Here is a 16,489-nt window from a genome sequence, read left to right as displayed (position 1 = left end):
TCAGAGCTTAAACTCGCGATCCAAAAATGGGTTTTCGGGTGAGAAAACTGTTAATCTTTTGAGAAAATTGGTCATTTAACAAAATCCCATCAGTTACTACATATTAAGAGAGTGAAGATAAAAAAAATAATGTATCATTATCGTTCAAATCGGTAACTCAACTGATTAGGTACGATTACCTCAACTGATTAAATTCGATTCCCGATTTCTATATAACACAGCCAAATCAAATATTGCTAGAGAGATGATTTAATCCGAAACCTCTTAAACAAAACCATCAGATGAGATGTAATGAAGAAACTTGAGAGGCAATGAAAAAGTGATAGAAAACTGTTGAGTTAGCAAGTGCAAAAGGCTGTAATAAAAAGACATGCATGTTGCAGAAGTGCAGGAGAACGAACATATATGAGACACGGAGACAGCTAGACAGACGTAGACTCAACGGCGATACGTATCTTATTTTTGTCACTTCCTTGTCAATTTATATATACTACAGTAGTACTCTACTTCATTTTTTTAACCCAACCTTTGCCATCTTATCTCTCTGGTACTGCACAACTGCAGCGCCTCTCCCTACGAAGAGGAGCCATTTTCAAGGCCATAGCCTTCTTTTCTTTTTTTTCAAAATTTATTCACTTTACAATGCTGCAATCCCAGAAAAAAAAAAAAGAGAACCAATCCTTACTTATTAAGAGCTTTGTGTGAATGAACATTGTAGACTTGTAGTTTCAAGTGGAGATAAAAGATGAGTGATACAGGGTCAGCTTTGGTGGTGAATGAGAAAAGGACTCAAAGAACAGGTGGGTGTGTGGGGATTTTCTTTCAGCTCTTTGATTGGAGGAAAAGGTTTGCTAAGAAGAAATTTCCTCCAAACAAGCTTCTTTCTCTAGGTCTGCATTCTTTCATTTTGATACACCTTTTTTTGTGTTTGTTTAATTTTTTATTTCTAATTATGATGTAAGAATAATTTCAAAAAAAAAAAATTATGATGTAAGAACATGAATGTTACTTTGCTACTAGATTCTGCTCAACATGGTTCCAAGAAGTTTGGAGGTGATGATAAGTTGCCCAAACTTAGACTGGTATGGATGCGTTTTGATTTTAGAAGTGTATTGTTTTTCTAGTTAAGTTGCATATTGTTGTGTCTTGCCACTTGTAATAGAAGAATGTTATGTTCTTCCAATTTAGTGATTACCTAGTTATCCACATTACTTTGTGGTTTTGTAGATGTCCAATGAGAAAAATGGGACTAGAAATGTTGATACTGGACAAAAATATGCGATGCGAACTCCAACTTTGGTGGCTAGGCTCATGGGCTTGGATTCGTTGCCTGCTGTACAGCGGGGTAAGATCAAGAAAATTTCTTCTGATAGAATTGAGGTTGATACGGGTGGTAAATTTGCTAGTGATTGCTGTCAGTTTGGTGGCCAGCACAAAAAATTTAAGCCGGAAGGGTCTAAGCATGAATTGAAGCCTCATAAGCTTCAGAAGACGGGGTTTTCTGAAAGACGAGCAGTGGCTAGGTTTGGAGCTGAGAGGTTGCAATTTAAGAATGTTTTGTCGAGATCAAACAAGCATCATCACCCAAACTTTGTCCCATCAGTGAAGAGTCCTACAAGACTTTCAAAGAGAAATGCAGCTCGGCTGATTGGGGCTGCCACTAGAATATTGGAACCTGGGTTGCAAGCTAGGAATAGAGCAAAAAGCGGTCTACCTTATTCGAGTACAACAGATGGCCTCCTGGTTGAGGCAGGCACAGGTTTGTCAAAGGATCAAGTAGAAAGTGCTACATATTATGAAAATGTTGCCAGGTTTTCCAGGGGTAAGTCTTCTTGTGAAAATTGTGGCAATATTGTTGATATTCCAGAATCTGGAACTTACATGGAAGAACAACCATCATGCCAACCATCTATATTAGTAAATGGGGGTTGTCCTTTGTCCGGACGGGAAATATGTACGCAAAGATTACCTTTGTCATATCTTGGAACAGAAAAAGGGATTGAAAATCCAAAAAAAATCACTGCTTTTTCTGCTCAATCACCTGGCAATGTAAAACCTGGAGCTGAAGATAATTTCAAAAGGGAAACTCTTCACAGAGGTAGTCAAATTCGGTGGCAGCCAAACCAACGATACAGAAAAGAAGAGATTCCATCTTCATCAATCTGTTACAAACAAAAATTTTGTGTTCGAAATCTGGGGGTTACAGGAAGGGACAGAACTTCACCAAGGTGTACTGATACAGTTCATTTGAAGAAAGACATATCCCTCAATCAGAGTACCATTGACCACAAATGCTCAAGAGTGCCTTCTAAATTAGACAAATGCAGATATGCCTCAAAGAGGAGATCAACTGATAGGCTCTATGATCCTCTATCTTCTGCAAGGAAGAGAAGATCTGTAGATGCAGCCAGACAAGATGATATTTTTAGTTCTTTTGGTTCCACTATTGAAAGAAAAAGCAAAATAAATTGTAATGTATTGAGTCAAACAATGGTGAGTGGGGATATTCAATCTGCAAAACTTGCCTGCATCAGTAGCAATTTGGTCAGTCTGGAAAAAATTAACAAAACCAGTGACACCAATGCTGGTGTTCTTCCCTTCACATTCAACTCAAAGAAGCTTAAAGACCGAACGCTGGTGAAAACAAATGATGGGGGATTTCCGAGTGAATGTACTAGCAGTTGTTCAAAAAATAGTTCAGTATTAGATAAAATCAACATAAATGAACAGGTGTTGTTCCAGAATTCAAGTCCTTTCACAGTAGATACTTTAGGTGTTCTGGAACAGAAGCTGAAGGAAATAAGAAGCCTAAATGACAATGAGATGGCACTAGGAGGCGCCCCATTGAGGCAAACACCTGCTATAATTCTTCAAGAGCTAATATCAGCCTTGACTGCTGAGGGGTCTTTCAATGTAAACAATGTAATATCCATGCCAACTGAAACAGGGATTTCATCTTGCTGTGAGCATACGATTAGTGCACATCCACATCTCCAGGTTTTTATTCTTTCTAATATACATGATGCAATACCTCTCACCGTTTTATAATTCTGTCTTTTTCCTGTCTGGCTTTCTGACATGCTTTATGCATTAGGCATGCAAACATGCGATGCATCTATTACTAGTTTCTTACTTTTATTGTTAATTTAATTACATCAAGCTTCATAATGATCTAGACATTATCACAGACTACAACACTGTGCGTACTAAGAAAGTAAATTTTTTCCTACTATATGGCATTATAGCATATTAAAAGGTATAAGAATTTTACCATTGTTTACTCCTGTAATAGATTAAAAAAACAACTTCAGTTCAAGAGCAGAAATTTAGTAGGAGTAGATGCTTTATGCTCGTAATTTACATTTGTGAGCTTAGGAGAATTATGTCCATAGTTTCCCATAAGTCTGTGCTGAGGTCTTATTTTCATTAGATGGTCTGCTGGAGATCACTGTCTTCATGTTGGGAAGAAGACAACCATTAATTACTCACTATGATATGATGAGTTGAACAATCCTGTAAACCTAGCAAACTCCCGAGTGTGAGTGCCATGGCTCCTGAAATCAGTTTTCCGCAAGTAAACCTGCATGCATATAGTGATTTACTTCCTGAAACTTCAGCTTAAAGTCACACATTTTTAACTGACTTCTCGAATGCCAGTGTCAGGGGTGCGACCCTCCTGGTTATGTAATTATGATCATCATATAATGCCCAAGTGTGCCTCATCTATGTTATGTGTTGAGAGTATTGGCCGTTGGCAGTTATATGACCCCATGATGAGTTATTTTGCCTTTTTTAATTCTCGTCAGGCCCAGCAGAGAAAAGAAGCAGTTCAAGGCAGGCATTTAAACGTTAGCACAAGCAATTATATGAACCCATCCTGTGTTCTTGAAGCTTCCATCTCGAATGGGAGCTTCTTATCGAACAGTTTGGATGAGGGTTTAGGTAATTCTCCTGAATTATTATTGTTCAATGTTACAAATTATATTTCCACAGTGCTGTTCCTTCAGTTTTCTTTCGAAGGCTTTTTAATTTTTATAGAATGTAATGTAGTTCTCTTTTGCTTTTTTCGGCTTCTACCTTAAATCACAGTGCATAAACCACAAACTGATTTCAAATATCTGTTCCACAACGAACAAGTAGTGGAGTCTGGTGCAGATCTATTGCATGGTACAACCTCAACAAGCATAGGAAGGCCTGATACAGAGCTGATGGCTAATTTCGTCAACAGTATATCTGATGTTTTGTGTAGTATGGACCTTGTCGACTCTAGATTGAAAGGAACCAAGCTGGCCCATGCAGAGGAGGTCATGCTAAATGCTGAACTAGCATTCGGAAATCCTTTTCCACATAACTCAAATGAGACTAAAGGTTTCTCAATATGCCGCTTCATTGTCAATGAACTAGAAACTCTTGGTAGTGTTCTATGGACGAACTTTGGTTGCTTTTCCGAATCTGAGGACACAGAGGGCAATCTCCTGAAAGGATTTCTTTTCGACTGTGTGATCGAGTACTTGGATTCACGATACATTTCAAGCATACAACAAAGAATCAATTCATTGACAAACCTACCAATACCAATGAATACTGAAATGTTGATCAGGGAGGTGGTTGAAGAAATTAGAAGGTGGACCAGTTGGTCTGGCTCTGTTTTGGATGAGCAAATAGAGAGGGAAATGAGGAGTTGGACTGATTTTGATGTAGAAGCTTTTGAAACTAGTGTTGCAATTGATGGAGATATACTTCATTCTTTGGTAGATGAAATAGTACTAGATCTATGGCATATCAAACTGACCTCATGTATATAGTTGAGTTAAGTAGGTTCCCCTGGCTGGTTTTAGCTGATTGTCAAAACCATGCAACTACAATTTGTTGTTGCCAGTTTTTCATCTTAACATCAGGTGCAGTTTTTGGTATTATCCTGCTTTTTATCTAGTACTAGTGCCTAATAAAGGTGCTTAATTTCTCAGTAAAAATTGTACAATGGCATTACTTTAACCCTGTCTACTGAGCCTGCTTCTTTCCGGTTCGATTCTGGCTTATCTTGTCCTGAAATTTACAATTTAAAAATACATCAATTTATCAACAAGTATATCAGATTATTAGGATATACTCTCTCTTTTCCTTTAATTTGTTTACGTTCACAATTTCCACGTATTTTGAGACTCCATAATTTTCTTTTATAAAACTTTAAAAGTGAAACTTTTATTCAGAAAAAAATATTTTAAAAATATATTATGAAATCATAATTTAAATGAATTCTAAGAAACATGCGAAAAATTAACATAAAGACAGGAGGGGATAGATGGAGTAATTACGATTTCTTTTCACAAAATAAAAGTTTCTACAAAAAACGCTTAGGCTTGGGTCAGCAGGCAAAGTGGCCACGTGTGTAAGTTAGCATGCCACGTGTCAGTCAGAGCTGAGGATCAACATTACACGTAAAGTCCACATGCAACTCATGATACTCATCCAAATCTACTGAACTAATCCCATACGCACTAAACATTTTCTAAAAAAGATCTAATCATAAAAAAAAAAAACAAATCTTGATAATCTTGATCGTGCAGAAGTTTCCTAAATTTCGTTCTCTCCGATATTTTTACACAATTAATCACGTGATCAAAGTAAGTTTATAGTTCGATCAATTACGCACGTTACATTCTATGTTTCATCTTTATACAACTTCTGTGGAATTAGAAACTGAAGAAAAATCTTGGTTTGTGTTGAAATCTTCTTCACCTTGAGCTTCATTTTTATCTCTCCTTTTCGATTTCTCATGTTTGCTTAAAGCTTTTGAATTGCCCTTTTGTTTACATATGAATTAGCACTTAATTTCGCTATGGATCTGTTTATTGTCATACTTATATAAATACGTGTTTATAGAACAGATACTAATTTGTAAGGCATATAAGTCTGCATTGTCAAAAATAAATACGTGTGTGTGATCGGCAGGTGAAAATGCAAGGATCAAGCTTTTGTGTGCAAGGGAACTTAGGTTTCCATGTTGGAAAGGGTAGGGTTTTAGGTGGTTGTGATATGAGAAATGGCAGAAAGGTTTGGGATAGCCTCTGTATAAGGAAACAGGGAGGTTTTGTCTCCGGTCTGCGCCTTTCTGTGGGGGCTCAACATGGTGGTAAGAGGAGTGTGGACAGCGTTTTTCGGAAATCAGGCAGGGCTAAAACCACAAAGGTTCATGCTACAGGTTGGGGTTGTAGTATTTGATTAACATTTTTGTGTTTGCCAGTGAATGTAGTTTTCTTTTTTCTTTAATCGGATCACACAATAATCTTATGCCGCCCTTACAGCTTATGAGTGTAGATCATATGCTATTGTGCATTTGTGCTTGCTTTCATCCTTTATTATTTGGCACCCTTATACTCGACGTATGTGCTTGTATTCCTTTTTTGTTGTTGGAATTAGTATACAACTGTTTGCAGATACATATTGTTCCTGTACTTGTGGCTAGGTTGGTCATTTAAGTGGAATACTAGAGGATAATGTTAGTAGGAATTAGTAGTTGTGGGTTATATGTGCTCAATCTTGCCTATGTCACATGTACTAGATGTTGCGTTCCTAATACTCACGTTTGTTCACAATCACATGTTTAGTTTGTGGAATGAATCATTAAACTAGCGAACACTCTTTACATGCATGATATTTGTGTTTGGAAGATGAACTTGAAGGACAATATTACTCTTCATTACATGAATGAATGCACTGAAGTAGAAAGAATGATAATGGGGATTGTATGTCTAGGTGTCATATTGCCTAAGAGCTGAATTGTTTTTTCCGTTGTAATTTATCAGTGTATTATATCAATATTAATTTTTGTAATGGAATTATAGCAAATATAAATATATATATAATAAAAAATCCTCTTTGTTCTGCTAAATTTCTGACTTTAGGTCGAACATTATCGAGTTCATATTCTAATTATTCACTTCATTGCACATAAGAACATGGCAAGGAGAGATTTACTCTTAGGTGCATGGTTGAAGGTATTGCTTTAGTATAATGCATCATATAAATGTTTATGTCACTAACTACTAACATGTTATATCCAGATTCTTACTTTATTATCATAACTTCTTGCATGAAACGTGTCTCATATTCAGAACATCGTGGGATAATAAAAGTTACAAATTTCTTTTATTGAAGACTGTAGCCTTAATATGCAGTACAATGTTCTTCTAAAAAATTCTCCCTTTCCCTTGGCACTAGCAGATAACACTAAAGGAATCTTATTTTCATTTTTTAAACTTCTTATATTGTAGAAGGAGAAGCGGACGATGTTCCCCCAAAAATTCAAATGAACTCTTCTGGATCAGTATTGCCTTATGTTGGAGTTGCTTGTTTGGGAGCTATTTTGTTTGGGTATCATCTGGGGTAATAGCTCTATTTTTGCATTGCATTGTCCTGTACCTTTGAACTCTGCAGTTTCAAGAATCTTTAAACTCTGCATTTTGAAGATCTAGGTTTGTCATATTTATTCAGCCTATAGCATGCTAGTGGTCCTAGTTTTTGCAATCTTAGGCTACTAACGACTTCATGTTAGTTAATTACTCTTGTATTTGGTCTTAGCCAAAAGTTTGACATTTCATAATCTGCCATATGTACTTCAGGGTGGTGAATGGAGCTCTTGAATGTCTCTCTAGGGATCTTGGAATCGCTGAAAATGCTGGATTGCAAGGTAAGTCTTCATTGGTTTTACGGAGAACCTTGATTATAATTACAGTACATATCTATTTTCCGATGTGTGGGATATGTGTTTCTTTCCCAAATGCAGCACAAATCATCTATGTAATTAACAAAAAGAAGTAGAGAGGGCTCAGTTTTGATCTGTTTCCTGATCCAATGTTAGGCGAGCTTTCATAATTATGGTTAAAAAATTGGAATAACTATCTTTATTCTTGGCACATAGACATTACTCTTCTGTTGATCAAACTTCTCAATGATTAGCTCTACTTTCTTTATATTGTCTATTTAATATTTTAGTATTACAATATTCCATAGATGCCTTTAAATAGGATGGATTGTCAGCTCTCTTCTTGCTGGTGCCACGGTGGGCTCATTTACTGGAGGATCAATGGCTGACAAATTTGGCCGAACCAAGACTTTTCAGTTGGATGCAATCCCACTTGCAGTTGGAACATTTCTCAGGTCTGTCTCCTGTCAGATGTGTTAAGATGATCATAGATTGACTTTTTAGTATTTTCCTTAATTTGTTCCAACATTTCAGTGCTACTGCCCAGAGCGTTCAGACAATGATCATAGGTCGCATACTTGCCGGAATTGGCATTGGCATATCATCTGCAATTGTGCCATTGTATATATCCGAGGTAGTAATTTCTGGAAAGCAGTATATTATCAAACACTAAGGCGAGCATCTGACTCTTTGTTGTCACATTTTGTGGTCAGATATCACCGACTGAGATACGTGGCACTCTAGGATCAGTCAATCAGATATGTATTTGTGTTGGGATTCTTGCAGCTTTGGTGGCTGGATTGCCTTTAGCAGCAAATCCCCTATGGTAAGTTTATGTATCGACTTGGTTAAATTAATTATGGCATCTTCTCATTGCAAAATAAAAACTTGTGAGGATAGCATGCACCGTCTAGTAAATTTACTTTCTGTTGATCATAGATGAAGCAGCATTTCTGTAAATGTAGTTATAGCTGTGGAGATGATATTTCTTTTTGTTAGGTGGAGGACAATGTTCGGGATTGCAGTAATTCCCTCTGTTATATTGGCTCTGGGAATGACATTTTCTCCAGAAAGTCCTGGATGGCTTTATCAGGTTTTAGCGCACACACATCTACTGCACTTAATTAAATGTGTGTGTGGTATAGTCTAGTGATTGCTATCATCTAATTTAAATGCAAATTTGGGTTGAATTACATTGTAGCAAGGGAAAATTTCTCAAGCTGAAATAGCTGTAAAAAGACTATATGGAAAAGAAAGGGTTACCGAGGTTATGAACAACTTGACTACTGGTAGTCAAGGTTCTTCAGAACCTGAAGCTGGTTGGTCTGATCTATTCAGTAACCGTTACTGGAAAGGTAAATCCAAAACCATGTCGAAAAAGTATGAGCGAGACACTATCAATGCTGAAGCAAATTTTAGTGGATTTTACATTTTAGGTTGTAGTAAGCCCATCTACCCTAGTTTTGTTTTTATTCCAATGTGGCTGTACCCCCATAATGGATAATGGACCCCTAGATCTTGATTTTTGTGGTACGATACATATGCCTCTTTTATGGTACTCCATATTAAAAGTAAGATGTCGGAGCTCTGAGTTCTTATATATGTATTGATGTAGTTGTCAGTGTTGGTGCTGCACTTTTCTTGTTCCAACAATTGGCTGGAATAAATGCTGTTGTATATTATTCTACACCTGTGTTCCGAACTGCTGGAATAGCATCTGATGTTGCAGCTAGCTCTTTGGTCGGGGCGTCAAATGTATTTGGTCAGATTCCAGTAAGATCTTTTTTATAATTTATGAAACTGAATCTCTAATAATACAAGTAATGGAGTTTAACTAATTTCACAGGCTCAACTGTGGCATCTTCTCTAATGGATAAGCAAGGAAGGAGAAGTCTCCTAATAACAAGTTATGCAGGAATGGTATTTTGACATATCTTTATATTTGTAGAACAAGAATTTAGTACAATCATAAATAAACCACCTCGATGGATATCTCTGGACAAAAATCGTATGCTAAGGATGGTTTTGAAGATAAGCCCAAATACTGGTCAGGGGTATCCTGGATGTTGTGTATCGTTTTCCTAAAGTAATGGGAGTATATATTGAACGGAGATCCTTATTTAATTTCAGGCTTAGCTTACTATCTTTTATATTATGATGTTGCTGATTTATAATCTTCTGGAATGAAATTGCTGAAAGTTTCTTTCACTGCGTATGTTTTTAATTATTTTTCTTCTTATGACTAGATATTTTGATGTTGTTACTCTTCTAAGAAGATATGTGAAGGGAAATGCTTTCTCTCTCACATGTGACTAAATTGTAATCCCATCTCCACAAATAGTCTTGCTTACACAATCTTAGATCTTACAAATATGTAGATGATATTGGAATAAATCTTCAATTTATCATTTATAAATGCACGCTTTGTAAAAGACTATTAAAGCAGTCTGGCGGGAGGTGTCACTGTAAAATACATGGTTTTATAACTCATTTGCATGATCATTTTGAGATCTATTATTCCGACCCTTCACTTGTCTATTATCTTTGTAAGAAACATTTTTAGTACGTATTCCACAGCCAGCTTATAAGTTAAGCAGAATGTTTGACAAACTTTAATTTATTAATTATTTTTTCCTTTTGAAGGCGGCTTCAATGTTTCTGCTGTCTCTCTCCTTTTCTTGGAAGGTCCTTGCACCATATTCTGGCAAAGTTGCTGTTGTTGGGACTGTTTTGTAAGTTAAATAGTTTTCTTGTAGCCAATTATTGCATGTATGCCTTATGTCTCGGTTTTATGTTAACAATGACATCTAATTGTTATCTAATTCTGTATGTAATAGATATGTATTATTCTTTTCCCTGGGCGCTGGTCCTGTCCCTGCCCTTCTACTTCCCGAGATATTTCCCTCTAGAATCAGAGCAAAAGCTGTTGCCTTGTCATGGGGCATGCATTGGGTAAGTCAAGAACAAGAAAGTTGCATATATTATAAGTTGATGCTTTAACAAATGGTCTGTGACACCGAACAAGAAAGAGAAGGACATACTTATGCTATGTTGTTCACAAGTAATATAATTATTTCAATTTGTAGTTTGTATGCAATATATCAACCAAGTAACCATCACTTACTAGTTCATTCCGGAGGATTAAGTAATACCACCTCTCATTGGAAATTATAATACCATGAAAATAAGGTAAAAAAATTGATTGAAATCAAGTACATGGGATAATATTCCATAATATTTAAAGGGTATTAACCTTAGTCTAGGGATTGTTATTCCTCAGACACAAACTTGGTCTTGATTTTCTATTGTAGTTTCCCTATATTTATATTTGTATTGAAAGAAATGTTGAGGTACTTTGATTTCTTTTTGAAACCTAAGGTGTTGAAGTTTAGAATAATGTTATCCCAACATGCCTTAGAATCAGAAAAATCTGCCAAGAAAACACGATTCAGATGTGCATTTTCTTTTCCACGTCTTTTAGCTTCCTCCCTCGCTGTGTCTCAATTTTTTGTGATGTTTCAGTGCTCTAGCTGGCTAACGTTCGCATATGTGTTTTTGTTTACAATTGTCTTATTTCTCCTTGAACCAGGCATCGAACTTTGTAATTGGACTCTCCTTTTTGAGCCTCGTAACAAAGTTTGGGATTGGCAAAGTGTATCTAGGTTTTGCCTGCGTCTGTCTTCTTGGTCTTCTATATATAACTGGCAATGTGGTGGAAACCAAAGGCAAATCTCTGGAGGAAATTCAGCATGCTCTGAGCTCAGGAGTATGAACAATGTTTTAATTGCTTGTTGAAATAAAAGTAGGTTTTGACTTGGTAGCTCAGATTGTTGTGATCTGATCACCTCGAGTCTCCAGTAGATGCCATTTTTAGCTTCTAAAACACAGATCATGTATGGACTTGGCTCCTTGTTTCATGGTTTCTGGTGTAAATGGATAGATCAAGTTGTTTTTAGTGAAAGCATGAACAAAAGTTACATTCACAAGATAACCAAAACTATTAACAATGCCTACTACTGGCATCAAGGAGGATTCAGTTCAAAGAATTGCAAAGATTTTGGTAGGCATCGGGGTATTCAATCCAAAGAATTACAACGATTTTCGTATTGCATTAATCGTGTTGGTTAATGTTCAAGTATAAAATTTTTAGTTCCTGATGTGCATATGCATATATTTTAAGATACAGTGATAATCCTACATATTTTGAGCTAATATTAATATAATTTTCCTCACGTGTTAACACTATCATAGATCAAAAGAATGACAAATACAATATCAAAAATGTGTTGGAGTCTCGACTGTTAATTGTTATAGGTAAAAAAATTTGTGATGAATTCTCGGTGTCGGATTCTCTTATCTTATAATTAAAAAAATTGGATTCTCAGATGTTACATGTAAAATCAAAATGACAAATACAATATCAGAATTGTGTTGGACTCTCGACAATGAGAAAATCAAAACAGTGTTTTTGACCGGAATCTCTGTGTTGAATTCTTTTTACTTAACAGCAACATAACACAATTTAATTTTTACTAATATTTAGTACTTATTTTAGTATTCTTTTTACTTAACAGCAACATAACACAATTTAATTTTTACTAATATTTAGTACTTATTTTAGTATATTATTAGCACATGTTAATTTTGACTGCTGACTTTAGTATTACTCTCAGCTGACTTATAGTATAAAAACAACATAGCACGTCTTAATTTTTACTAAATTCTAACTTTTATTACAAAAATAACATAGCACGTCTTTTTTTAGATTTCGTATCGCCGGAGTTGCAGTTTAGATTTGTAAATTGGTTTGTCAATAAAGAGGGGCTTACAAAATACACACACACGATGACAGGAAATTCCTTAATATCTCAGCAAAACAGAATTAATTAACCAGCAAAGTGGTGTAGAATATTTAATAAACTAAAAAAATATATAAATGTCAATTGCTTGCTTACCTAAAAAGGCAGGTGCTTAATTTTTTAACTCAATATTATGTTTTGCATTATCTTTGATTAAGTGCTTAAGTTAATGATCACGTGTTTTAACTTCCATGCGAAGTTGTCAGGTTCACAGATACATGGCCTCAACTCAAGTGTACAAGTAAACGCAAAGATTTATGATAAGTTGGTATCGAGGCGTTTGAGTAAGTTTAAAAAAGTGTTTCTTGCTTAGATTAAAAAAAATAAGTAGAAGTTGGAAGTTAGTTAAGACTTATAAGTCAGTGTTTGGAAAAAAAGTAGACTTTTTACACAAACAGTACGAATAACTGTTTCTAACTTATAATTCCTGAAGCGCGGCTTAAAAGCTCCTCAATGTCCCGTGATTTAAGTCTATCTCTTAATTCTCTGTGTAAAAAGAGCAAGAAGTAACAAAGAAGAAAATTCTGAGGCCTTGCTTGTGAAGATCATCTAGCTCTAGCTTTAGTAATATCTGGCCCTGAACACTACACATGCAGATGATCACAGTTCACGTCTTGAGCATTTATCACCTAATTCATTATATATACCAACAATTTAAACCTTGTGCTTATCCTCCTCTTTCAAACTTAAGTACTTATAATGGGTGAGATTAAATCTCTTGCAACTCCCAGAGTCTTCATCATTTTGCTTGTCGTTTTTATAGGTTCTTTTGCTACACTTTATATCAGAAGCTTCTCTAATTTCGACCTGCAGAACTTTGTAGTGCACCATTTTGTCACAATTTCACTGCCAGAAGAATCAGAAGCACTAGTGCCTTCCGTAAGCAATATCTCGGATACTAGTACTACTGAAGCTGTTACATTTAGAGATGAAGCGCCTCTCATGCACAACATGAGTGACACAGAGTTGCTTTCGCGGGCATCTTCAGTTGTGGAAATTCGAGATTTTACTAATGAGAAGCAAGTGCAGAAGGTGGCTTTTCTGTTCTTGACACCAGGGCCATTGCCCCTCTCACCTTTGTGGGAAATGTTCTTTCAAGGACATGAAGGTCTTTACTCCATTTACGTGCACCCTCATCCTTCTTTTAACGAGACGTATCCTCAGGATTCTGTATTCTACCGCAGAGCAATTCCCAGTCAGGTCAGCTAATCTATTGCATATGCTTTCTCCTCTGCAATTCATTGCCATTATGTGACTTCATTTGAATCGGATTTTCTAGTGTGTGCCTGACAACCACTAACAACCACTTTTTAGTTAGGTCACCGATTTCAATTGGCTCCAATCTCATTGATAATGAAGACAGGCCCGGTCTAGAGGGAGGGCGAGTAGGGCGACCGCCCAGGGCCCATATTTTAACCATTTATAGTATATATTAAGGTTTAACATAGGTTTTGTTCACCTACTCACGAGTTTGTGTGTTATTCTGTACTATATTGTTTCTCTTGACATCATCGGCTAATCCACTTCTAAAGATTCAAAAATTGAAAGGCTAGCATGCAGGTTTCCTACGTTGATTTCATTAATATAATTTATGTATTAACATATTTAGTTAAATCTGAATTCCCACTATCATAAATATTTTATAAGAATTTTTCTAGGAGGGCTCAAAATTTTATTTTCGCCCCTAGGCCCTCATATGGTATGGAACGGCCTGGAAGACTGCCGTCTATCTTAGAAATTTAATTTCTTTTTAAATGTTTCAGCCGCTAGATTGGGGTGCAATGTCAATGGTAGCTGCTGAGAGACGACTCTTAGGAAACGCCCTCCTCGACTCGTCTAACCAAAGATTTGTGCTCCTCTCTGATTCATGCATTCCTCTGTTCAACTTCACCACAACTTTCGACTACCTCATGGCATCAAACCAGAGCTTTCTTGAATCATATGATGAAGATACAGAACGCGGGCGTGGAAGGTATAACAAGCTGATGTGGCCAGCCATCACCATCCAAGATTGGCGAAAGGGGTCTCAATGGTTCGAATTGCACCGTGATCTCGCTCTTAAAATTATATCAGATACAAAATATTACGACATTTTTGAACAATTTTGTCTGCCGCCCTGTTACAGTGACGAGCACTATATGCCGACCTTAGTGAATATATTTTACTCGAAGATGAGCTCGAACAGGACAGTGACATATGTGGATTGGTCCCGACTCGGTGAAGCTCATCCGGGGCTATTCGGGGCAAAACAGATTACTAGGGAGTTTTTGAATGAGATTAGATTTGGAACAAAAAATGTGAATGTTACTAGTACAATATGTAATCTTTTTGCTAGAAAGTTTTCGCTAGATGCATTAGAGCCCTTGTTACTGATGGCTCCTCTCATGTATGGTTTCGAAATTTGATTCTATTCTTTTTGGTTTCAATATGTTTATTTGAGAAGCCAGTTTATAGTTTTCTTACATGGTCCGGTCGCTACTAGAATTATGCTAATATACCTCAGTCAAAAACTGATATCCGATATAAGTTCAACTGATGCTATTATAGGCCATATTAAAGGTCCCTGTCTAGGAGTTTTTTTTATGATGTGATCATTTAGTGGGTGTTTGGCACAAGCTTATAAGTCCGGCTTCTGAATTATAAGTTAGAAGCACTTATTTGTACCGTTTGTGTAAGAAGTCAAGAAGTACTTAAAAAAAGCTACGATTACTAGCTTTTGTCTCACGGCTTCTACTTATTATCCAAACACTTTTATCACTTATAAGTCTTAACTTGCTTCTAACTTCTATTTCACTTTTTTATTTTAAGCAATAAGCACTTATTTTAAGCTCACCCAAACGGCCCCTTAGTATGAAATTGAGCTAAGCTAGGCTCATGCGCCTGGGTTGTTTCTAAAATTGTATTTTGATGATCCTGGAAATATTGTTTTTGTTTCATCATAGTTAATATATCCTGGAAACTAGGTTTTTCTTTATAATAAATTTACTAATTCATTTTAATATTTTATCTTCATGGTAATGATATTTTATTTGTTTTAAGTTTTTTAACCAACAAAAAATATATTAACAAAACTCTATGAAAACATTCGTTATGAGTATTAAATTACACTTTTCAACATTTTACAATAATTTATATTATAATTAGTTAAAAAAATATAACTAAGCTTCAGAAATATACAAATAATAATTCTTTTCCTTCAAATATACAATGAAGTCTAAATTACAACTGTTGCAATTTGGAAAAAAATATGAATTTATGCAAATTTTTCATACATGTGTGCGTAAGTGCGTATATGAATTAGAGTAGAAATTACATGTCATTATTGATTGGGAAGCAAGTACCACTACCTGACCCGAAGATGATTATTGAATTAAATACGGTTAGGTAAGTTCACTCTCATCCTTTTCTCGATGTGATGAGCATCTAATTATTTAAATTATTGCATGTGATTTCTATATACATCGACCTCTTTGTCGTTTGTTTATTCCTGAAGACTGAAATAGATTTTGACGCCCGTTATCATTGCTATTTCCTTGAAAATATGGCGATGGAGTTTAGTTCGCACCTCCAGTCAGCCTATCATCAGGATGATTAATGATTAATAAAAATTAGCTTGTTCTAATTTTCTGATATACATATTGAGTTTCATTTCAACTCCTCGATACCCGTTGAACCTCGAAATAGATTTATTCGTGATTATTCAGAATTATGAATCGTTTCTTTTTTTAGCCCTTTTCATTTGAAGTACTCTCTTTATTTTTTTTATATGTCATTTTTGACGTGAGCACGTAACTTGAGGTGGGTTGACCGGATAGTAAAAATTACTATTATTTTTAAATAATTTTTTTGTAAATTAAAATTGTGATTACGTATTTTTATTTAGAAAAAGAAAATTTTAAAAATAATACTTTTAACTACCCGGTCA

At 35.7% G+C, this 16,489-nt stretch overlaps 2 protein-coding genes across 8 annotated transcripts; both read left to right on the top strand.

The window, feature by feature from the left end:
• The first annotated feature begins 294 nt into the window (after positions 1-294).
• On the top strand, positions 295-11,666 carry LOC108220429 (uncharacterized). 7 transcript variants are annotated; one of them, XM_064094559.1, is made up of 16 exons: positions 308-890; positions 1,021-1,082; positions 1,228-2,997; positions 5,953-6,202; positions 7,275-7,386; positions 7,623-7,690; positions 8,028-8,160; positions 8,240-8,339; positions 8,419-8,531; positions 8,705-8,798; positions 8,907-9,060; positions 9,321-9,467; positions 9,552-9,625; positions 10,349-10,437; positions 10,543-10,657; positions 11,295-11,666. In XM_064094559.1, exons 1-16 carry the CDS (start codon positions 746-748, stop codon positions 11,475-11,477), a joined length of 3,609 nt encoding a protein of 1,202 aa, XP_063950629.1. In that variant the 5' UTR covers positions 308-745; the 3' UTR covers positions 11,478-11,666. The 7 variants fall into 7 exon arrangements, 3 of the variants coding, with proteins under 3 accessions (XP_063950629.1, XP_063950630.1, XP_063950631.1); XM_064094561.1 differs by lacking the exon at positions 308-890 and having other exon boundaries at positions 1,061-1,082; positions 1,228-1,345; positions 1,420-2,997; XM_064094560.1 differs by lacking the exon at positions 1,021-1,082 and having other exon boundaries at positions 764-890.
• Positions 11,667-13,044: 1,378 nt separating this feature from the next.
• On the top strand, positions 13,045-15,003 carry LOC108221344 (glycosyltransferase BC10). Its single transcript, XM_017395226.2, has 2 exons — positions 13,045-13,764; positions 14,328-15,003. Exons 1-2 carry the CDS (start codon positions 13,264-13,266, stop codon positions 14,967-14,969), a joined length of 1,143 nt encoding a protein of 380 aa, XP_017250715.1. The 5' UTR covers positions 13,045-13,263; the 3' UTR covers positions 14,970-15,003.
• Positions 15,004-16,489: the final 1,486 nt, after the last annotated feature.

The sequence above is a fragment of the Daucus carota genome, chromosome 5 (genome assembly GCF_001625215.2).
Source record: "Daucus carota subsp. sativus chromosome 5, DH1 v3.0, whole genome shotgun sequence".
NCBI lineage: Eukaryota > Viridiplantae > Streptophyta > Magnoliopsida > Apiales > Apiaceae > Daucus > Daucus carota.
The sequence above is the reverse complement of the archived record's forward strand: the minus strand, read 5'-3'. Positions and strand labels throughout refer to the sequence as shown.